Source organism: Tachypleus tridentatus, chromosome 12 (genome assembly GCF_004210375.1).
Source record: "Tachypleus tridentatus isolate NWPU-2018 chromosome 12, ASM421037v1, whole genome shotgun sequence".
Lineage (NCBI taxonomy): Eukaryota > Metazoa > Arthropoda > Merostomata > Xiphosura > Limulidae > Tachypleus > Tachypleus tridentatus.
In genome coordinates this window covers 116527253-116552596 of record NC_134836.1, presented here as the reverse complement: position 1 = coordinate 116552596, position 25344 = coordinate 116527253, and the positions used below count along the sequence as shown (strand labels likewise).

At 37.8% G+C, this 25344-nt stretch overlaps 1 protein-coding gene across 1 annotated transcript in view; it reads left to right on the top strand.

The window, feature by feature from the left end:
• Window positions 1–3134: 3134 nt before the first annotated feature.
• The window catches only part of LOC143234448 (corticotropin-releasing factor receptor 2-like), an 86922-nt gene continuing 64712 nt past the window's right edge, over window positions 3135–25344 (top strand). The window contains exon 1 of the mRNA XM_076471838.1: window positions 3135–3478. Within this exon, the coding sequence (XP_076327953.1) occupies window positions 3286–3478 (193 nt within the window). The 5' untranslated portion in view covers window positions 3135–3285. The remainder of the gene's footprint in view (window positions 3479–25344) is intronic.

Below are 25344 nucleotides of genomic sequence, written 5' to 3'. Positions count from 1 at the left end.
GATTGTGTCTCTTCTCTATCACAAAACCAAGTGTTCTTGACTGTGTCTCTTCACTATTAGAAAACCAAGTGTTCTTGGCTGTGTCTCTTCACTATTAGAAAACTATGTGTTCTTGACTGTGTCTCTTCAATATTACAAAACCAAGTGTTCTTGACTGTGTCTCTTCATTATTGGAAAACAAAGTATTCTTGATTGTGTCTCTTCACTATTAGAAAACCAAGTGTTCTTGACTGTGTCTCTTCACTATTACAAAACCAAACGTTCTTGGCTGTGTCTCTTCGCTCTCACAAAACCAAGTGTTCTTGACTGTGTCTCTTCACTATTAGAAAACCAAGTGTTCTTGATTGTGTCCCTTCGGTATTACAAAACCAAGTGTTCTTGACTGTGTCTCTTCATTATTACAAAACCAAGTGTTCTTGACTGTGTCTCTTCACTATTACAAAACCAAATGTTCTTGACTGTGTCTCTTCACTATTACAAAACCAAGTGTTCTTGATTGTGTCTCTTCGCTATTAGAAAATCAAGTGTTCTTGACTGTGTCTCTTCACTATTACAAAACCAAGTGTTCTTGACTGTGTCTCTTTACTATTAGAAAACCAAGTGTTCTTGATTGTGTCTCTTCACTATTAGAAATCCAAGTGTTCTTGGCTGTGTCTCTTCACTATTAGAAATCCAAGTGTTCTTGGCTGTGTCTCTTCACTATTACAAATCAAAGTGTTCTTGACTGTGTCACTTCATTATTACAAAACCAAGTATTCTTGACTGTCTCTTCACTAGAAAAAACCAAGTGTTCTTGGCTGTGTCTCTTCACTATTACAAATCAAAGTGTTCTTGACTGTGTCTCTTCATTATTACAAAACCAAGTATTCTTGACTGTCTCTTCACTAAAAAAAACCAAATGTTCTTGAGTGTGTCTCTTCACTATTAGAAAACCAAGTGTTTTTGACTGTATTTCTTTACTATTAGAAAACCAAGTGTTTTTGACTGTATTTCTTTACTATTAGGAAACCAATTGTTCTTGTCTTTGTCTCTTCACTATTACAAAACCAAGTGTTTTTGACTGTGTCTCTTCACTATTAGAACACCAAGTGTTTTGACTGTGTCTCTTCACTATGAGAACACCAAGTGTTCTTGACTGTGTCTCTTCGCTATTACAAAACCAAGTGTTCTTGACTGTGTTTCTTCACTATTACAAAACCAAGTGTTCTTGTCTGTGTCTCTTCACTATTAGAATACCAAATGTTTTTTACTTATTTTAAATGGAACATAATGTAATTGGTTTTATTTCCTGTGTACTTATCAAAAGTAAAATTGTCTGTTAGCGAACTATGTTCTCACTTATCGTTTTGCATCCAAAGATTTACAGTTGTTTACTTAGTTCACAGTGACTCATATGTTTACGGTAAAACTAATCTATTCAGATTTAGTTTGCTGATAGAAATAACCCAAAATTACCAAACTTTCAACTCGTACCTTCTTGTAGTGCTTACTTTTATAGTACCTTCTTATAATTTTCTTCTAGTTTTTCTTATTTTAGTACCTTCTTATTATTTTCTTCTAGTTTTTTTATATAGTACCTTAAATTTTTCTTCTATAGTACCTTCTTGTAGTTTTTCTTCTATAGTACCTTCTTGTAGTTTTTCTTCTATAGTTCCTCCTTGCAGTTTTTTTTCTATAGTACCTTCTTGTAGTTTTTCTTCTATAGTACCTTCTTGTAGTTTTTCTTCTATAGTACCTTCTTGTAGTTTTTCTTCTATAGTACCTTCTTGTAGTTTTTCTTCTATAGTTCCTCCTTGCAGTTTTTCTTCTATAGTACCTTCTTGTAGTTTTTCTTCTATAGTACCTTCTTGTAGTTTTTCTTCTATAGTACCTTCTTGTAGTTTTTCTTCTATCGTACCTTCTTGTAGTTTTTCTTCTATAGTACCTTCTTGCAGTTTTTCTTCTATAGTACCTTCTTGCAGTTTTTCTTCTATAGTACCTTCTTGTAGTTTTTCTTCTATAGTACCTTCTTGTAGTTTTTCTTCTATAGTACCTTCTTGTAGTTTTTCTTCTATAGTACCTTCTTACAGTTTTTTTTTGTATAGTACCTTCTAGTTTTTCTTATATAACATTGTCATGTTTTACTGCCACATCTTTCAACATTATTATCACAGTTCTTTATTTCCAGACAGTCTCTTAGTAACATTCTATAGCTGGTGGACAAGGAGACAGATTAACACCAAACTGTCATAATTTCCGTCCTGTTTGTGTCATAAATCTGTCGTACGAATTGTTCTGTCCGTTTAGTGTACTATAACCATTCATTCCGACAACAAGAAAATTTGAGACTGTGCTTCGTTTTGGGGTAGATGTCATCCGAGCCTGTTTGGTTTGTTGTTGCCAAAATGTGATATGTTATGAAAATCCCGAAATACAAGATCGACTATCAAACACGAGAACAAAGTTCCTGAAGAAATTCGTACAACGAAAGATAAATCTTCACACGATGTCATCTTTTGGTTTTTTTCAAAGACTTCGAGGAATGCACGTTCCCTCGAGACTTCACACGTTCTGCAGTGTCTTATCGAACTCCATTCTGTGTGGGGTACTCTACATATCTATTTAGTGAAATAAAGTTAAAATTGCACTTCTAGTGTCATTTGATTAATTTATTACTTAACTTTTAAACATAAAGCTACGAAATGGGCTACTGTGTGTGTGCTCTGCTCACTACGGGTATCGAAACCAGAGTTTTAGTGTTATAAGCACTCAAACTAACTGCGGAGCCGCTTGGGATAAGTACAAATACCACTGAGAAACGGGAAAAATATAGATCAAATAATTTTAAATAAACACTCTGTCTTCAAGTTTCTTGAATGTGTTGTGTTTATCTCACTTTGCTGTTTTAACACATACACACCCTTGCACTGACTAGAATAATCAAATTATTAGTAATTTAATCTAGATTTTTTAAAATCGCCTTCTGGTTGGCATGTGTATCTGTTCGCTTCAAAGTTTGATCAACAAACTTTCTGTATTATAGAAACACTCGCAAGAACGATGGACATTTCTGAAAGCTACAATCGATTGGGTGTGCTAGCAGTGACGTCAGAAGCTCGTGGGAAGCGAATCTGTTTCATGTGAACGCTATCCTGCTCGTTAGTTGTGGTCGAAGTTGTTCAAAGTTTGGGTGGCTACGAATAATCATACCAGCTGTTGTCGTATGGAGAACGTAACAGCTTCTTTTGAGAGACCAACCAAGTAAGTCATGAACTACGTACATTAGTCGGTTTTCCTGCTGATAAAATGGAAACATCTTACGAAAACACCGCAAGAATTTCAGATATAGATGTCCTGAAGTACTTTAATGAGAAAAATGTATCCGGTCAGGAAGCATTACCTTTTGGGAAATACATGAATAGCTCGAGCCCGCCATCACCCGGGGAAGTAGCTATGTTGTTCTGTCAGCTCAAATATCAAAACGTCGTCTACACTAAGGGTAAGAAGGATTTCCAAACTTAGGAAGTTTATATTCCTAGCCATTATTCTTTGCTCCATGTTACAGTTAGCTTATAAGTATTAAAATTCTGCATATTATGTTCAGTATTTTCCAATTAAAAAAGGGGCTCCTACCGCGGGGTTCGGCATGGCCAGAAGGTTAAGGCACTCGACTCGTAATCTGAGGTTACGGGTTCGATTCCCTGTCACACCTAGCATGCTTGCCCTTTCAGCCGTGGGGGAGTTATAACGTGACGGTAAATCCCACTATTCGTTGGTAAAAGAGTAGCCCAAGAGTTGGCGGTGGGTGGTGATGACTAGCTGCCTTCCCTCTAGTCTTACACTGCTAAATTAGGGACGGCTAGCACAGATAGCCCTCGAGTAGCCTTGTGCAAAATTCAAAACAAACATACAAACAATCATACCGAGGTAGCTCAGGGGTAAACTGCAGGGCTTATAACGCTATAATTTAAGGGTTCATTTCTCTGCAATGAATAAAGTCCAAATAATACAGTGTTTAGCGTTGTACTTAACGACAAACAAATAAGAAATTTAAAATTATGTTGAAACTTAATAATAAAAATTAAATCCTATTTCCTCCAGCTTATCGATCTATAAAAGCTGAGGTGGTCCTCTGAATATTATCAGATCAGATCAATGTTTGGACAACGAATGACAAGTCTTTAGTATGCTGTAATATATACTCTTCAAAAAAGAAACGCAAAAGGCAAATTTTGAGACAAATTGTTAACAAGTTTATTCCGGGTAGTTCTGTATGACATGTGTGAAACTTTGCACATTCATTGCTGAACATCCAAAGTCTGCAAACTAGTCCACGCTCACTAGTTGAAGTTTAACGTCACTCAACGTCAATAACGAGTATGCCCCCCGTGAGCATCAATAACTGCTTGGCATCTCCTGCCCATGGAAGCGATGAGATGACGAATCACATCCTGTGGAATGGCTGTCCATTCAGCCTGCAAAGCTGCTGCAAGCTGAGGTAGAGTCTGCGGTTGAGGTTGTCGCCGTCGCAGACGTCGGTCCAACTCGTCCCAAAGATGTTTGATGGGGTTTAAATCTGGTGATCTAGAGAGCCAGGGAAGAACGTTGATGTTGTGGTGTCTCAAGAAGACAGTGGTGAGTCGGGCTGTATGAGGACGGGCATTGTTGTGTTGAAAAACGTCGTTGACGTTCACTATGATGGGTTGCACATGGGGTCTAAGAATCTCGTCGACGTATCGTTGAGCCGTAAGATTCCCTCGAATCTGCAAAAGGTCTGCACTGGCATTGTAGGCGATGGCAGGCCACATCATGACACTGCCATTACCAAATCTGTCAACATCCTGCACACAGTTTGCTGCAAAACGTTCACCTCGACGATGGTAAAAACGGGTCCTTCCATTCTGCCTACGAAGCATAAAACGTGATTCATCGCTGAACCAAACATGCCTCCATCGTCGATGAGGCTATACCCGATGTGCCCGAGTCCACTGCAGCCGTGCTTGACGATGTTGCTGGGTGAGGATGGCGCTTCTGACTGGACGTCGAGGTCGGATTCCTGCATCTCATAGACGGCTGCATACGGTCTGATCGGAAATCCTACGCAGCCCTGGTATGGTTGAGGCAGTAGACGTCGCAGTGGTGGTCCTATCCCGAAGGTGACGTAACCGGATGTAGCGATTTTGTGCGGGCGTGGTCACACGAGGTCTGCAAGATCGTGGACGGTCACGAGTTGATCCATGTTGTTGGTGACGATTCCATAGCTTTGTGATGGTGCTTGGGTGGACATTCACAGCTCTGGCAACATCTGATCGAGATTCGCCTGCTTCCAAGCGACCAATGGCGTTGTTGCGTTGTGCTTCAGTCAGTCTTGGCGTAACTGTATTGCGTGACAGTGGCTTAACACTGAGCTACGGAAACCGAGAACCCGTCACTTTTATAGGGATTTTGCACATGTTGCACTTGCAGAACATGCAGATCTCTCAAACACATTTATTGGACACGCATGCGTTTTGGCGAAAAACCCGATGTTTTCCTCCGTTTTCAAAGTGCGCAACTTTTATTGTCATTTTGGTCTGACAATCAATGCCTTAACACGTGTAACATCACATACTCTGAGCTTGTAACGTTATTACATATATTTCTCTTTAAAATAAAACAAATATTTTTTTTGCGTTTCTTTTTTTGAAGAGTATATTTACTTGTTTTCCTGCCTTCCAAAGCAGCTCAGCAATGTGAAGGTTTACAACAATGACAATCGTGTGTCCAATACCCGTGGTAGGAACAGTTTGATTTGTTTTGAATTTCGCGCAAAGCTACTCGAGGGCTATCTGCGCTAGCCGTCCCTAATTTAGCAGTGTAAGGCTAGAGGGAAGGCAACTAGTCATCACCACCCACCGCCAACTTTTGGGCTACTCTTTTACCAACGAATAGTGGGATTGACCGTCACATTATAACGCCCCCACGGCTGAAAGGGCGAGCATGTTTGTGCGACGGAGATGCGAATCCGCGACCCTCAGATTTCGAGTTGCACGCTTTGACACGCTTGGCCATGCCGGGCCAGGTCGGAACAGAAAGAGTCCATTGTGTAACTTTAAAAATAAATTTATAAACAATACAAAATACGATTGTTTTTTTAACATTGTTATAACCTTATCCCTTTCTCTACCTGGGCTCAGTCACTGGTAATTTTGTTTTGTAATGTTACGAAAAATAATAAATGAAACCTGTCCAAAAACTACGTCTCTAATATGGTATCTGATATTCGTAACTTGGGCGACAAATGATGTGACACCAGGTCTAATCAGACACGACAAAGAAACAGCATTTCCATTATTTTAAAACTGTTGTCACCTGTGACGTCATTTTTGTACAACATTACAACAGCCATTTGTGTGAGTGAAAGTTTCTTACGTTTTAGTTCGTGAGCTCTCATCAACTTCAAATTAGTTTTCTCTATTGTACCAGCAGCTAATGCTAGCTTCATTTTGATTACTTTTTGTGTTAGAGGGTACTCATCCGTTACTCACGTTTTTACTGTTATAAATGACCTATTGTACCAGTTTTCCGTTTTCAAAGACGACAAGTTTCAACTCTACATCGTTTAACAGTTTCCATCTACAAATAGCGTTCATTCAATAAGTCAATCGTCAAGAAAGCGTTATAACTAGCTCTCATTACTCAGAACTAGTTCGTTAAACTAGTTTCTTTCCCAGTCTTTTTTTTTATTTTCTTGAATGACAAAACTAAACCGAAAAACGAACCAAATCTTTCTTTATATTGTTCGTTTTTTGAACTGGTTCTGTTCGTCATTTACTAAAGTTTTACGCAGTGTAGATGTCAGTGCCAATATATAATAGAGTTTTACACAGTGTAAGTAGTTGGTTCAAGAATTAACTAGAAGTTTACACAGTGTAAACAGTCAGTTTAAGAATTCACTAGAGTTTTACAGAGTGTAGGATGTCAGTTCCAAAATTTGCTAAAATTTTACAGAGTGTAAGCAGTTGGTTCAAGCATTTACTAAAGTTTTCACAGTCTGAATCTCAGTGCAAACATATACTAGAGTTTTAGACAGTGTAAACAATCGGTTCAAGAATTCACTAGAGTTTTACAGAGTGTAGACTGTCGGTTCAAGCATATACTAGAGATTTACATAGTGTAAACAGTCGGTTCAAGGATTCACTAGAGGTTTACACAGTGTAAACTGTCGGTTCAAGGATTCACTAGAGGTTTACACAGTGTAAACTGTCGGTTCAAGGATTCACTAGAGATTTACACAGTGTAAACTGTCGGTTCAAGGATTCACTAGAGGTTTACACAGTGTAAACAGTCGGTTCAAGGATTCACTAGAGGTTTACACAGTGTAAACAGTCAATTCAAAGATTCACTAGAGGTTTACACAGTGTAAACAGTCAATTCAAAGATTCACTAGAGGTTTACACAGTGTAAACAGTCGGTTCAAATATTTAATAAAATGTTATTAAGTCACATGTTGCTGTTTTTCGTACAAACTGCTGGAAGATCAGTTACTGTTTCTACTCCTAGAGTAATTGGTAGGCTTAGCACTAACAAGTCAAACTGATAACTGTGAGTAGTGTTTTCAAGTTTCTCGCTCACTAATCGTATATTTATAAATGAATTTCACAACTGAGTAACATCGATACTACTGATTGATTTTTATGAATTACTTAGCAGACAAGTACTAAAAGAAATATTATTTTTGTATTGTGAGATATTTGTTGGTTTTAACAGTTACCGACTCCCTAATATTTAATATATCCTACTCTAACGTTTCATCTTGTTTTGTTTTGTACATCAAACCATTAAAATTGTCGGCTAACTATTCCTTTTTCACGTGCTCCTTGTTTCTGAGACTTAAGAAAGTGTCTGATATTTTAAGTTATTTTGGATTCGTAGTAAAATTAAGAGCTATTAGGAAACGACAAATAACATTAGAACTTTAGTGTCTTTTTCTTCCAAGTATAACAGTATTACAGAGGTATTAAAATATCATAATGGTACTACTGAGTTGTGTTATAATAGTGTTATAATGATACTAGACTGGTGTTAGATGTTTAACTCCTATAACGTGACGACGCTTTCAAACTCAGCGTTATTTGTTTAATTAATGTGATATGAAATGCGATACAGTTTAGCATTACAAAAAGTATGAAATATACAATGTACACATATTACGAAATAGTGAACATCGCCAAACGTTTAGGATATTAAAGAAATCACAATTATATTTCTCATAATATATCATTATTAAGACCACCATATTTTAAACACTACGTTCTGTAGATAGTCCTTTAGAAGTGGGCCCGGCATGGCTAGGTGGGTTAAGGCGTTCGATTCGTAATCTTAGTGTCGCGGGTTCGAATCCCCGTCACACCAAACATGCTCGCCCTTTTAGCTGTGGGGGCATTATAATGTGACGGTCAATCCCACTATCGTTGGTAAAAGAGTAGCCCAAGAGTTGGCGGTGGGTGGTGATGACTAGCTACCTTCCCTCTAGTCTTACACTGCTAAATTAGGGACGGCTAGCACAGATAGCCCCTTGTAGCTTTGTGCGAAATTAAAAACAAACAAACCTTCGGAACGTTACTTGAATTAGAATAATGTATAGCAATAGTGATTCGACCACACTATGTTCGCTATATCCAAAACCAACGACGTGTTGTCCAGCTCTCTTCAGACTGGCTTGTAATAATTGGTTTTGCAACATATGGCTCATGTTCCAACCACCAGTGTGTTTGTTAGATCCTATTTGAATATAAATTGTTGAAGAAACACACCTTTTCGCCAGCTTGCAGAATTCATTATTCACAGCTACATTGAAAGTGTTGTACCAACTGTCCTGTTTCACCAACAAGATCGTTACCATATATAAATTTTGCTATTAAGCAAACAGACTAAATTGAACACGTGCGACGTTAAAAACTTTCCTATCTGCAAAAATACCGTCGATGAAACGTTGCTTGTCGTAGAGAACAAAAGTAAAATTATTAAAGAGTTGTCATTAGTTCCTGGGGCAAATTTCTAGTGACTGCTTTATTTTTATATTCAAACATCATTTTATACTGGTATTCGCTTTCTTTGGACCCTTTGTAGATTAAATATTAAATAAACTAGTAATCAAAATTTAGTTACATGGTAAAAAAAGAAACATAATATAGCGAGTGCTTCCAAATTAATTTTCTGAACTAAGTCTATTAACTAAGCCTATTCTGATTTTAGTACAAGTTAGGATGAACTCAAGAAGCCTATCTAACTCATTCAACAAAAATTAGGGATTTATTTTTACTTTTAAAAATGAAAGCATTAAATAAACATGTATTTATTTGACTCATTGAAGAAATGAGGGTATTTTTACTGTTTAAAGTAAAAAGATTTAATAAATATGTACAGGGTGTCCCAAAAAAATGTTCACACACTTTGAATGATTATAAATAGAATGTTTTTTTAAAGCTATAGCATGGTTTTATAATTCAAGTTTAAGAAGAGAAGTGTAGAATCTTTTGAGTTATCGCAGGTGTTCGAACTGATGACCATTCTGATCCAGACACTACTGATAACGTGGACAGATGGAATTGCAAACTTCACGAATCATTTCATTTGGTATTTGGGTTCATTCTCTTTCAATTTCTGCTCTCAGCTCATTGATTATTGCAGGTTTTGTGCTGTAAACCTTATCTTTGACGTAAATAAAAAGTCCAGAGGTGTGAGGTCTGGTGAAGATGGGAAAAATTCAGTGTTACCTCTTCGCCCAATCCATCTGTTCGGTAAATGTTCATCAAGATAGGTCCTCACATTAAGATAGTAGTGGGGAGGTGGTCCATCTTGTAGTAGTGGGGAGGTGCTCCATCTTCTAGTAGTGGGGAGGTGGTCCATCTTGTAGTAGTGGGGAAGTGTTCCATCTTGTAGTAGTGGGGAAGTGTTCCATCTTGTAGTAGTGGGGAAATGCACCATCTTATAGTAGTGAGGAGGTGCACCATCTTGTAGTAGTGAGGAGGTGCTCCATCTTGTAATAGTGGGGAGGTGCACCATCTTGTAGTAGTGGGGAAGTGTTCCATCTTGTAGTAGTGGGGAGGTGCACCATCTTGTAGTAGTGGGGAAGTCCACCATCTTGTAGTAGTGGGGAGGTGCACCATCTTGTAGTAGTGAGGAGGTGCTCCATCTTGTAGTAGTGGGGAAGTGTTCCATCTTGTAGTAGTGGGGAGGTGCTCCATCTTGTAGTAGTGAGGAGGTGCACCATCTTGTAGTAGTGGGGAGGTGCACCATCTTGTAGTAGTGAGGAGATGCACTATCTTGTAGTAGTGAGGAGGTGCTACATCTTGTAGTAGTGGGGAGATGAACTATCTTGTAGTAGTGAGGAGGTGCACCATCATGTAGTAGTGGGGAGAAGCTCCATCTTGTAGTAGTGAGGAGGTGCTCCATCTTGTAGTAGTGGGGAGGTGCTCCATCTTGTAGTAGTGGGGAGATGCTCCATCTTGTAGTAGTGAGGAAGTGCTCCATCTTGTGGTAGTGAGGAGGTGCTCCATCTTGTAGTAGTGGAGAAGTGCTCCATTTTGTAGTAGTGGGGAGGTGCTCCATCTTGTAGTAGTGGGGAGGTGCTCCATCTTGTAGTAGTGAGGAGGTACTCCATCTTGTAGTAGTCAGGAGGTGCTCCATCTTGTAGTAGTGGGGAGGTGCTCTCTCTTGTAGTAGTGGGGAGATGCTCCATCTTGTAGTAGTGAGGAAGTGCTCCATCTTGTAGTAGTGAGGAAGTGTTCCATCTTGTAGTAGTGGGGAGGTGCTCCATTTTGTAGTAGTGGGGAGGTGCTCCATCTTGTAGTAGTGAGGAGGTGCTCCATCTTGTAGTAGTGAGGAGGTGCTCCATCTTGTAGTACTGGGGAGATGCTCCATCTTGTAGTAGTGAGGAAGTGCTCCATCTTGTAGTAGTGAGGAGGTTCTCCATCTTGTAGTAGTGGGGAGGTTCTCTTTCTTGTAGTAGTGGGGAGGTGCTCCATTTTGTAGTAGTGAGGAGGTACTTCATCTTGTAGTAGTGGGGAGGTGCTCCATCTTGTAGTAGTGGGAGGTGCTCCATCTTGTAGTAGTGGGGAGGTGCTCCATCTTGTAGTAGTGGGAGGTGCTCCATCTTGTAGTAGTGAGGAGGTGCTCCATCTTGTAGTAGTGGGGAGGTGCTCCATCTTGTAGTAGTGGGGAGGTGCTCCATCTTGTAGTAGTGAGGAGGTGCTCCATCTTGTAGTAGTAAGGAGGTGCTCCATCTTGTAGTAGTGGGGAGGTGCGCCATCTTTGTAGTAGTGGGAGGTGTCCATCCTTGTAGTAGTGGGAGGTGCTCCATCTTGTAGTAGTGAGGAGGTGCTCCATCTTGTAGTAGTGGGGAGGTGCTCCATCTTGTAGTAGTGGGGAGGTGCTCCATCCTTAGTAGTGAGGAGGTGCTCCATCTTGTAGTAGTAAGGAGGTGCTCCATTTTGTAGTAGTGGGGAGGTGCTTCATCTTGTAGTAGTGGGAGGTGCTCCATCTTGTAGTAGTGGGGAGGTGTCCATCTTGTAGTAGTGGGGAGGTGCTCCATCTTGTAGTAGTGGGAGGTGCTCCATCTTGTAGTAGTGAGGAGGTGTCCATCTTGTAGTAGTAAGGAGGTGTCCATTTTGTAGTAGTGAGGAGGTGCTCCATCTTGTAGTAGTAAGGAGGTGCTCCATTTTGTAGTAGTGAGGAGGTACTTCATCTTGTAGTAGTGGGGAGGTGTCCATCTTGTAGTAGTGGGGGTGTTCCATCCTTGTAGTAGTGGGAGGTGCTCCATCTTGTAGTAGTGGGGAGGTGCTCCATCTTGTAGTAGTGAGGAGGTGCTCCATCTTGTAGTAGTGGGGAGGTGCTCCATCTTGTAGTAGTGAGGAGGTGCTCCATCTTGTAGTAGTAAGGAGGTGCTCCATCTTGTAGTAGTGGGGAGGTGCTTCATCTTGTAGTAGTGGGGAGGTGCTCCATCTTGTAGTAGTGGGGAGGTGCTCCATCTTGTAGTAGTGGGGAGGTGCTCCATCTTGTAGTAGTGGGGAGGTGCTCCATCTTGTAGTAGTGGGGAGGTGCTCCATCTTGTAGTAGTGGGGAGGTGCTCCATCTTGTAGTAGTGAGGAGGTGCTCCATCTTGTAGTAGTGGGAGGTGCTCCATCTTGTAGTAGTGAGGAGGTGCTCCATCTTGTAGTAGTAAGGAGGTGCTCCATTTTGTAGTAGTGGGGAGGTGCTTCATCTTGTAGTAGTGGGGAGGTGCTCCATCTTGTAGTAGTGGGGAGGTGCTCCATCTTGTAGTAGTGGGGAGGTGCTCCATCTTGTAGTAGTGGGGAGGTGCTCCATCTTGTAGTAGTGAGGAGGTGCTCCATCTTCCTGGAAGTAAAACTCCTGATCTCCAAATTGCGCTCAATGCGTGGCATGACAGATTATTGCAGGAAGTTCAGATAAATGAGATCAGTGACTGTGTTTTCGAAAAGGAATGGTCCAATTACCCCTAACGCTGATAATCCACACAACACTGAAATCCCTAGTAAGTTTACGTGGTGTTCAACCGTAACATACGGGTTCTGGGGTGCCAAGTAGCTTAAATGTGGCCCCATCGCTGCAGACAATCTTGTTTAGAAACTCTGCAGTTTCTGCAGATTTTGCCTGGTACCACTAACAGCATTCAACTCTCCGGTCAGGATCACCTTCATTGAGGGCGTGGAATAATGCCGGAATAAAACTATTCCAATAAATGCACTTCAATATGCGATGGACGCTCGATTTTGGGATTCCTGTCTCACGGGCTGTATCCCGAACAGATTTTCTTGGAGATCGCTGGAGACTTTTCAACAGCTCTGCTTTTCGTGTGTGACTGATGGACGACAGCGATCTTCCAGAACGCCCTTTACGGACATCTTGAACAGTTCCATTTGTTTCAAACTTATCTCTGATGCGAGTAATGGTGATTCACGTTGGTGTGTCTGTTTGAAACTTTTTTCTGAACCGTCTTTGCACTTCAGCTACTTCCTCGCAATTCCAGTAACACTTTAAGATAAATTTCCTTTTCTCAAAGCTTTGTCTTGTTTCTGCGAATACTCCAAATGAGTTACACTGTAGAAAAAGAAAGTTTGAGTGAGTTATAATCATTCAAAGTGTGTATATATTTATTTTTTGGGCACCCTGTATTTCTCTGGCTCATTTAGCATGTATGAAGGAATTTTTTGCTTTTGAAAATGAAACCATTAAAAATATATGTATTTATGTGGCACATTCATTGTTTAATTCCACAAAAATTATGCTAAACAACCTCGTGTGATCAGAATTGTTTAAAAGACCCTATTCTTCAGTCATTTGACCAGTACGTTTATCCTTCAGTCATTTGACCACTACGTTTATCCTTCAATCATTTGACCAGTACGTTTATTCTTCAGTGATTTGACCAGTACGTTTATCCTTCAGTCACTTGACCAGTACGTTTACCCTTCAGTCATTTGACCAGTACGTTTATCCTTCAGTCACTTGACCAGTACGTTTATCCTTCGGTCACTTGACCCGTACGTTTATCCTTCAGTCATTTGACCAGTATGTTTACCCTTCAGTCACTTGACCAGTACCTTTATCGAAAGACCAAATGAAATCTATTCGTTCTCTTTAAGACCTTTTACTCTTTGTTCATTACAAAAACAAACGAAAAAAAACACGTTCCACATTCTAAAGCTACAAGTGCGTCATAAAAGTAACTGCTAGCTCTCACTCCAGGAAAAGACAAAACTAATTACAACAGCTACTATTTACTGTGGTACATCCGTTCAAAATTAGGGTTAGACCTCTGTAGATATCTTTTATGTAGTGTTACGAAGAAAATCCTGAAAAACCCGAAACCACATTAAACAGTTCGTGTTTCTGTATGAAAACTCGACCACATCTTAAATGAGAATAAGTGTTAACTGTTGAATTCGACAGGTTTATACGAAAGTCTCGTATTGGTTTTTGTAGTACGGAAAAATAAATAAAAAATTAATAAAAACAGATATAAAACGTTTATGTTTTTATATGTATATATAAATACCAAGATCCTTATCTAGTTGGTTTGATATTAAAACATCCTTATATAGGTGTTTTAATATTACAAATAACTCAAAATATAAAGAAATGTCTTCACAGATGTTTATCTATATTTGTGTTTTGAATGACAATATGAACGAGCCATATGAAATTTTTCATACATAATTTACCAATTTTTGTTATGGCTTTCCATACAAACATAAAAACACTTTGGTAAAACGATTAGGATTTCTAAATGTATTATGTTACGATGAAACAACACTGTTACTCTAATATACATCAGAAGTGGACACTACCATTTGCAATACGAAGAGTTTATTGTGAATGAAGCTTGGTAGAATGGTGAGTCGGTCTTTTTATAAATGTCGTTAGTAGACAGTCAACATTGCTGTCAAAACTTATAAACACACCCGAAAGTTGTTTCCTACCAAACAGTCAACATCACTGTCCATACTTATAACCGAAAGGTGTTTCCTACCAGACAGTCAACATTACTGTCCACACTCATAACCGAAAGGTGTTTCCTACCAGACAGTCAACATCACTGTCCATACTTATAACCGAAAGGTGTTTCCTACCAGACAGTCAACATCACTGTCCATACTTATAACCGAAAGGTGTTTCCTACCAGACAGTCAACATCACTGTCCACACTCATAACCGAAAGGTGTTTCCTACCAGACAGTCAACATCACTGTCCACACTCATAACCGAAAGGTGTTTCCCACCAGACAGTCAACATTACTGTCCACACTCATAACCGAAAGGTGTTTCCTACCAGACAGTCAACATCACTGTCCACACTTATAACCGAAAGGTGTTTCCTACCAGACAGTCAACATCACTGTCCATACTTATAACCGAAAGGTGTTTCCTACCAGACAGTCAACATCACTGTCCACACTTATAACCGAAAGGTGTTTCCTACCAGACAGTCAACATCACTGTCCACACTCATAACCGAAAGGTGTTTCCTACCAGACAGTCAACATCACTGTCCATACTTATAACCGAAAGGTGTTTCCTACCAGACAGTCAACATCACTGTCCATACTTATAACCGAAAGGTGTTTCCTACCAGACAGTCAACATCACTGTCCACACTCATAACCGAAAGGTGTTTCCTACCAGACAGTCAACATCACTGTCCACACTCATAACCGAAAGGTGTTTCCCACCAGACAGTCAACATTACTGTCCACACTCATAACCGAAAGGTGTTTCCTACCAGACAGTCAACATTACTGTCCACACTCATAACCGAAAGGTGTTTCCTACCAGACAGTCAACATCACTGTCCATACTTATAACCGAAAGGTGTTTCCTACCAGACAGTCAACATCACTGTCCACACTTATAACCGAAAGGTGTTTCCTACCAGACAGTCAACATCACTGTCCACACTCATAACCGAAAGGTGTTTCCTACCAGACAGTCAACATCACTGTCCACACTCATAACCGAAGGTGTGTTTCCACCAGACAGTCAACATTACTGTCCACACTCATAACCGAAAGGTGTTTCCTACCAGACAGTCAACATTACTGTCCACACTCATAACCGAAAGGTGTTTCCTACCAGACAGTCAACATCACTGTCCATACTTATAACCGAAAGGTGTTTCCTACCAGACAGTCAACATCACTGTCCACACTTATAACCGAAAGGTGTTTCCTACCAGACAGTCAACATCACTGTCCACACTCATAACCGAAAGGTGTTTCCTACCAGACAGTCAACATCACTGTCCACACTTATAACCGAAAGATTTTTCGTACTGTCGAGATTCAATTCTCGAACTTTATACGTACAGATATAGTTTACTAGTTATTAATTATAATTACCAAATAGTAGTTTATAATATGTCCAATTTAATATTTACCATTCCACTTATTTACTGCATGCTCTGTACCATGAAAATAAAAACACGTGTCATTATTGGATTGGAGCTCAATGGTTGACTAATTGTTTGACGACTTCAAGTGACGTCAATACTGAGCCCTCCACTCAACATGAAGTATCTGCCAGACGTAATAGGAAAGCCAAAGTAATGGGAAACTCGAGCTTTATTGAACAAAAATAAAACAACACAGTGTAAACTGACACTTCAAACATTTGTTAGTGTTGTACACAGTGTAGACTGATGCTTCAAACATTTGTTTGTATTTTACACAGTGTAGACTGACGGTTCAGTCATTTGTTTGTATTTTACACCGTGCAGACTGACACTTCAAACATTTGTTAGTGTTGTAAACAGTGTAGACTGATGCTTCAAACATTTGTTTGTATTTTACACAGTGTAGACTGTTGTTTCAGTCATTTGTTTGTATTTTACACAGTGTAGACAGTCGGTTTAATTATTTATTTGTGCTTAAAACAATATAGACTGTCGGTTCAATCATTTGTTTGTGTTTTACTTGTACACAAATATTCACTATAATTTATACACAGTGTAGTGTGTCGGTTGAACTATTTACTGTAACTTGTATACAGTATATTTACTATAATTTATACACAGTGTAGTGTGTCGGTTGAACTATTTACTGTAACTTGTATACAGTATATTTACTATAATTTATACACAGTGTAGTGTGTCGGTTCAAATATTTACTGTAACTTGTATACAGTATATTTACTATAATTTATACACAATGTAGTGTGTCGGTTCAAATATTTACTGTAACTTGTATACAGTATATTTACTATAATTTATACACAGTGTAGTGTGTCGGTTCAAATATTTACTGTAACTTGTATACAGTATATTTACTATAATTTATACACAATGTAGTGTGTCGGTTCAAATATTTACTGTAACTTGTATACAGTATATTTACTATAATTTATACACAATGGAGTGTGTCGGTTCAAATATTTACTGTAACTTGTACACAGTATATTTACTATAATTTATACACAATGTAGTGTGTCGGTTCAAATATTTACTGTAACTTGTATACAGTATATTTACTGTAACTGGTATATAGTATATTTACTATAATTTATACACAATGTAGTTTGTCGGTGCAAATATTTACTGTAACTTCTACACAGTATATTTACTATAATTTATACACAGTGTAGTGTGTCGGTTCAACTATTTACTGTAACTTGTATACAGTATATTTACTGTAACTGGTACACAGTATATTTACTATAATTTATACACAATGTAGTGTGTCGGTTCAAATATTTACTGTAACTTGTATACAGTATATTTACTGTAACTGGTATATAGTATATTTACTATAATTTATACACAATGTAGTTTGTCGGTGCAAATATTTACTGTAACTTCTACACAGTATATTTACTATAATTTATACACAGTGTAGTGTGACGGTGCAAATATTTACTGTAACTTGTATACAGTATATTTACTATAATTTATACACAATGTAGTGTGTCGGTTCAAATATTTACTGTAACTTATACACAGTATATTTACTATAATTTATACACAGTGTAGTGTGACGGTGCAAATATTTACTGTAACTTGTACACAGTATACTTACTATAATTTATACACAGTGTAGTGTGTCGGTTCAAATATTTACTAGAGTTTTGTATCAATTATTGGAGTCTGTCTGATACGGTACAGTACTAATTATACGGTTCAGTAATTATCACAATACCTCTATAGTTATCCCGTTGGTGATCGAAATGACATTTATTTGTTTTTTACTTACTTTATTTTATATTACTCAAAAGTTATGTAACTGATATTAAGTTCTTATAGTAACAGTGTAACTGTTTTCTTTTGGCCATATTAACCATGTGATCTGTTTTATATTAGCTACAGTACTACGTAACCTTTTTATTGGTTTTAGTAACTAAGTAATCCGTTACAAGGAGACTATGCAAATAGCGTTACGTGACTTTGATAATTCTGCAACTGTTTCCTTAGTTACTGCAGTTGTTACGTTGCTGTGTTTTTCAGTTACCACTGCTACTGTGTAACAGTTTTATTTTTTTTATACGTTTAGTTTGGTTGTTATCATTTCTCTCTCTGACGCTGGGATCTAAACCCAATTTACAGCTTTCAAACTAAACGTTGTTATAGTTAGAAGTTATGTATTTAGTTGTTTGTTTACAATGAAGTACAAAACTACCTAATGAGCTATCTGTGCTCTCTCAACCACGGGTATCGAAACCCAGTTTTTAGCGGTGTGAGTCAGCAGATTCGTTGCTGTGCCACTGTGAGGAGGTAGCAGAAGTTATCTAACAGCATTTTTACTTGCTGTGGTAGATATACAGTTTTGACTCTTTTACGATGGTAGTTATATTGTCATATTTAAGTTACTGTCGTAACCATGGAAACGTTTTCTTATTTTAGAATAGTTCCATTTATTTATGTTCTGCTATTTTGTTTCTATTTCAGAATCACTAAAAATATAATCAATAAACGTCATTATCCATATTAAAACCTATACTGTGGAAGTGTAGGGTAATATTTGTAATTATTTCATTCACTTTTAACCTTTATTAGTAGTTCACACACTACGAGTCTGTATGTGTTTATTAGTAGTTCGTGCACTTTGAACCCTGACGGTGATATAAGATTTTGTTTTCATACACTATTAAAAAGTTGAAATTAGTGCTCAGAGACTTTGTTTTTACTTACACCCATTACCAGCACTGTGTGTGTTTAAATTAAAAATGTTTTCTCGTAAAGATCAAAACTGCTCTGGAAAGGCTAGGATTAACATAACCTCCAGCTAGTTTAGATTGTTTGTGGATTCTTTGTTTTTTGTTTTTTGCCCACTAGTTATCAAGTTTTTCGGAAAGAAACCTTAGGGAGTTTCGAAGTTTTAACTGCTTCTGATGTGATTTGCCTAGGACTAATTATTCACCAACTAAGGATTCACCAGCGAGAACATTGTATCGAACGTGACTCTTGTAATATTATTGTCTCTTTTTTGTGTTCCATAAGAACGTTATATCAGTAATGTATAATTATACTAAAAGTGACATTGCCCTACGTGTAACAAGACTATGCACGTGGCAAAACTATGCGCGTGACTTTCCTTATTATAGATTAAACAATCGTTTAAAAAAAAATAAAGTCAAGAGTAGATTTATATTACAAACTGAGCTACCCAACTAGAGTTAAAACCTTTTTATCCTAATGTGGTGCACGTGTCTTCTGTTATTTTAAATAATCAAAGAGTAATTACTTTGACATTAAAAGTTTCTAAATGAAAAATAAACAAAAACTGAGTTTTGAGAAACTCTGATAATTATTTTTTTATTGTTTTCATCATCGAATATCAATAACAACAGTAAATTAATTGATTTGTTTTTGTTGTGTTTTTTTTTTTTACTTTTGTTTGAACATGTTAGGCGTTGTACTGTGTTTGTAATGCTTGAATTATAACTTCGAGGGCTCAACGTTTGCGTCCCGTTGCCGTAGAAATGTGCTATTCACTTTGTGGTCGTGGGTAAGCTATAGAAGTGACTGTCAAATTTCCTCCTATTTAGCAAGAAAATAACAGCCTAACTGGTAGCTGAGGGTGTTCTTATATTGCTTCCTTTCCTCTACTCTATGACTTCAAAATTACGAACAACTACGCATGTTTAGCCATTTTGAATCGAAACTTCTAAACTGGGTTTGTATTTGTGTGTTTGGTTTATTTTGAATTTGGCGCAAAGCTACACAAGGAGTACATGCGCTAGCCGTCCATACTTTTGCAGTGTAAGACTAGACAGTAGGCTGCTAGTCATCACCACTCACCGTCAACTCTTGAGCTACTCTTTTACCAACTAACAGTGGGATTGGCCGTCCTATTATAGCGCCCCCACAGCTGAAAGGGTGAGCATACTTGGTGTGACGGGGACTCAAACACTCGACCATCAGATTACAAGTCGAGTGCCTTATCCATACCGTGCCCTTCTTAATTGAATACTTTGTTTTAGTGCAAAGCTACACAAGAACTAAGGAGAAGCTTTCCTCGCGGGGATGAGACAACGAATTTTAACATGATTAGCTGTTAGCTGAGCCACTAAGGTATAAATCAGCTACATTTTTAATTTTGTGAAAATAAACACAACAAAACTGTTAAAAATTAGTTTATTTAATGTGCAAGTTACTTTTATAGTAACTATTATTCATATGACCACTAAACTGGTCTTCTCTTAACGCGATACGTTCGCATGCTCATACTTGACTTTGGTACGAAACCCCAGCAGCATGTCTGCGGAGTTACAACATCAGAAATCCGGTTTCGATACCTGTAGAGAGCAGAGCACATATAATCCACTACATAACTTTGTGTTTATTGTAAAACAAATAAGCAAACTTCTGTACAATTTGCCCCTTAGTGACACAGCGATATGTATGTCTGCGGACTTATACTGCTAGAAATTGGGTTTCGATACCCGTGATAAGCAGATCATCACAGATAGCGCTTTGTGTAGCTCCGTGTTCGATAACAAACAACAGGCCCGGGATGGCCAGGTGGTTAAGGCACTCGACTCGTAATCCGAAGGTCGCAGGTTCGAATCCCCTTCGCACCAAACATGCTTGCCCTTTCAGCCGTGGGAGCGTTATAATGTGACGATCAATTCCATTATTCGTTGGTAAAAGAGCAGCCCGAGAGGTGGCGGTGGGTGGTGATGACTAGCTGCCTTCTATCTAGTCTTACACTGCTAAATTAGGGACGGCTAGCGCAGATAGCCCTCCTGTAGCTTTGCGCGAAATTCGAAACAAATCAATCCAAACAAGAACTTTACAAACTATTGAATATCATTTAGTACTAAAAGCCCACTTCCGTCATATTCACCTTGTTTGTTGTGAAAATATAGTTCTCCGACATTTGTTTGTTTGTAGTTAAATAAAGCTACACAGAGGGCTACTTGTGTTCTGCCCACCACAGGGGTAAAAACTCGGTTCCTAACATTGCAAATTTCTGAACATAAAGATCTCCGTTGTTATGATACATTAACGAATTTCTTTCCCTTAAAACAGTGACGGTTTTCTTAATAGTTTAATTAATGAAATACGAAATACTTTAATAAGTTACTACCATTGTTTTAAAACGTCTTACAAATTGGTTTTTATTAACTTCAAGTTTATTTTAAGGTTTCACAAAACTCTGTTTTTGGAGGACTACCGACTTCGCAAGCTTAGAAAGAAAACATGAACTTGTTTTCCAAGAACATCCGAAAAGGTTCGATTCCACGCGGTGACCACAACACACATAAATAAGCATTACTATGAATGTTTATTATAACCTTTCTAAGTAACGTGACCACCAATATATCTATAGTATTCGAGACCGTCAGTTACCTCTAAATTAATTTCAAATCTTTAAAAAAAAACAAAAAACTTTTTCAATATTATTGTTGATATGTTTTAACTGAGCGGAAACGAGAAACGAAATTTCCAGAGAAATCGATCGCGGGTTGACCGCACCTAATTTTAAACAACTGTCCAGTGGGAAGGAAGCGTGTCATTAGTACACGCCGCCACAAGAGATCTGTCTGTATTTGAAACAAATAACAGAACTGATTGTTACTTTCATCAATGGGGCGTCTTCAGCAACTTCGCGGTACGAACCTTGGACCTTTTTATTCTTTTATAAAAAGAGCCAACCTTCATTTAAAGATTTAACGGATAACTGGTTGCGGAGCTGTCTTTACAACTTGTTTGTTAATATCCCACGTGATGGCACTTCTATCACAAGAGATGGAAACCTGTCTGTTACGACTTGGTTGTAAGTGCCCCACGTTATGACATTTCTAGTACGACACTTTGATATTGTTCTACGAGTACAAGATCTCACACATAATTCCAAGGTGTATCCGTGTCGGTTGCGTTTTTACAAAGTCAATGCTTAAATACTGGAAATGGAAGCTCTCAGACTATGAAATCGCGAAAGTGCACGAGGGGGTAGGCCAGATTTTTTTTGTTCACGTTTATTTATGTTATTTTTAGAGAGAGTTTGGTGGTTTCAAAACCAAAAGCTGCTAGAAAAATAACACGACTAACTTCTATTTATCTTCCCAGGTGGCGTTTTTAAGCAGCCGTAACACGTAAGTCTTATGCAGCGCGGTTTTCCCGAGTAACTTTTCAAATCCTGAATTACTGGAAGGACTTTATTGATTTTGGTTTTGTTTTTAGCTTCAGGGGTTGGGGCTCATTATGACAAAGTATGGGGAGCCACTCTCTTAGTTATGAGATTCTTTCTGTTTCTTTCATAATACTATTTTCCTCGTTGTTCACCCCTCAAATAATCCAGTGTTTTGCGAACACTTGCTTAAAAGTACACACATTTACATACAGTTTCTCTTTCAGAAAGTACTAATATTATAGGTCCGGCAAGAGCAGATGGTTAGGGCGTTCGACTCGTAATCTGAGGGTCGAGGGTTCGAATCCCAGTCGCACCAAACATGCTCGCTCTTTCAGCCGTGGAAGCGTTATAATGTTTCGGTCACCCCAGTATTCGTTGGTAAAAGAGTATCTCAAGAGTTGGCGGTGGGTGGTGATGACTAGCTTCCTTTCCTTCTAGTCTTATAGTGCTAACTTAGGGACAACTGGCGCTGGTAGCCCGCGTGTAGCTTTGCGCGAAATTCAAACACAAACGAAATAGACGAAGTAACTAATTAATTACTTTTCTCCTGAAGTAATTTTGATTGGCTAATCCATAAGTGTTAAAGGTTATGATACTATAAACCGGTAGTGACATTAATAAATAATCTTTGGTTTCACCTTACGAAAGTTATCGTTATTTTAACAAAGCAGAACACTTTTGTTCTTTTAAAGTTCACGAGCACTTCGGTTTAAACACTGATTTATTCACTGCTGCTACATCGCACCTGGAATTTAAGGCTAACTGATAATGATGACTTTCGACTTAGTTTACAAATTATAAACACATAATGGGCATGCTAAGGCTCATGCTATGTTGGAAAGTATTGATAGTAAACACTGTTTGTGTGTTTTTATTTAGCCGTCTACCATGGAAAATATTCACTATAATGATACTGCTGAGAGTCATCCTTTTTACCATAGAAACATTAAAAAGTAGATCATGCCATTTACCATAGAAACATTAAAAATTAGATCATGCCATTTACCATAGAAACATTAAAAATTAGATCATGTCATTTACCATAGAAACATTAAAAATTGCATCATGCCATTTACCATAGAAACATTAAAAATTAGATCATGCCATTTACCATAGAAACATTAAAAATTAGATCATGCCATTTACCATAGAAACATTAAAAATTAGATCATGCCATTTACCATAGAAACATTAAGAATTAGATCATGCCATTTACCATAGAAACATTAAAAATTAGATCATGCCATTTACCATAGAAACATTAAGAATTAGATCATGCCATTTACCATAGAAACATTAAAATTACATCATGCCATTTACCATAGAAACATTAAAAATTAGATCATGCCATTTACCATAGAAACATTAAAAATTAGATCATGCCATTTACCATAGAAACATTAAAAATTAGATCATGCCATTTACCATAGAAACATTAAGAATTAGATCATGCCATTTACCATAGAAACATTAAGAATTAGATCATGCCATTTACCATAGAAACATTGATAGTTAGTTCATGTCCTTTTCCATAGAAATTATAAATATTACATTGTTTATTTTGCGACAATCAGAGAATGGACACCTCGATGATTTCCAATAAACCAACTCATTTTTAAGCAAGTTTTAAAACTGTATAAATATAAATACATTTTCCATTCTCTGTTGTCAGCACTTCAGCTTCACCCTTTTCCTTGATATGACTTATTGTGTATCATTCATCTATACAGAGGTCTCACCAGGTACATAAGTCTGCAGTCTTTTAACGCTAAAAACCTAGTTTCGATACCCGTGAAGTGCACGCGACAGACGCTTCCTAATTTCCTTCCTATTACTCAAAACCGTTTGCTGTCACCTTTGTCAACAGTTTTTAGAATCTAAACGACTTTGTATTTCCGCTTCCTAATAAGTTAGCTGAATTACTTCAGTGTTTCTGACATCAGTCTGGCTCGCTTATAACAAATGTTTCCAAACTGAACTCTTTAAAGACGTTCCGGAGTATATTTCTGTCATTTCTTGATAGGTATGTTCTGTCAAGATTATCTAACAAGCTGTCTTACTTTAATCGGGTAATATTAATTTCTAATCCCACGATACTCGCTCTTTTTAAACACAGTGCATAATTTTCTTTTCGGTGCTTCTATTTCATTAGTGTTTATTCAGAAGCACAGCACACGAGAGGTTTTCTGGTGTTGATTGTAGAATATATCTGTTTCCGAGACGAGAGCTGTGGTACGTTTCAGATTTTTGTGCGTTTAAATTGTGTTCATATTTTTCCTTACGATCACGTGGTTGTCATACACAACACGTGCCTCTGGCACTCTACAAAAATTGTTTTCTCCAGATAGTTTCAAACTGTTCAGTTTTTACTGTTTTGTTGAGGCGGTTGCTGAAAACCAATTTGGTTTGATAGCGTTCGATAAAATGTTCTGAAAAAAATTCTGCTCTTCCAATGGGGATCGCAATGCACAACCATAACATCATAAAATATGTGATGAAGATGTAACGTTACAGAAACATGTGATGAAGATGTAACATTACAGAAACATGTGATGAAGATGTAACGTTATAAAATCCACTGTTGTAGTGCAACATTATAGAAACATGTAATGAAGATGTAGCGTTACAAAAACCACTGATGGAGTGCAACATTATAGAAACATGTAATGAAGATGTAGCGTTATAAAAACCACTGATGTAGTGCAACATTATAGAAACATGTAATGAAGATGTAACGTTATAAAACCACTGATGGAGTGCAACATTATAGAAACGTGATGAAGATGTAGCGTTACAAAACCACTGATGGAGTGCAACATTATGGAAACATGTGATGAAGATGTAACGTTATAAAACCACTGATGGAGTGCAACATTATAGAAACGTGTGATGAAGATGTAACGTTACAAAAACACGTGAGGTGGATGTAACATTATAAAAACACGTGAGGTAGATGTAACATTATAAAAACACGTGAGGTAGATGCAACGTAATAAAATACGTGATGAAGATGTAACATTATAAAAGAAGTAATGTACTGTAACATCTCAAGCACGTGAAGACGATGTAAATGAAACATCATAACAAAGTCGAAATTCTGAAGAGTTAAAACTCACTTCCTAGTTTGTTTATTTCTCATGAAGGAGGAAAAATTCATTTCAAAAACTAATATTTTGATGTATAGATATGAACTTTACATAAGGATTTGAAAACAGCGACACAATTGAATCTTTCTTTT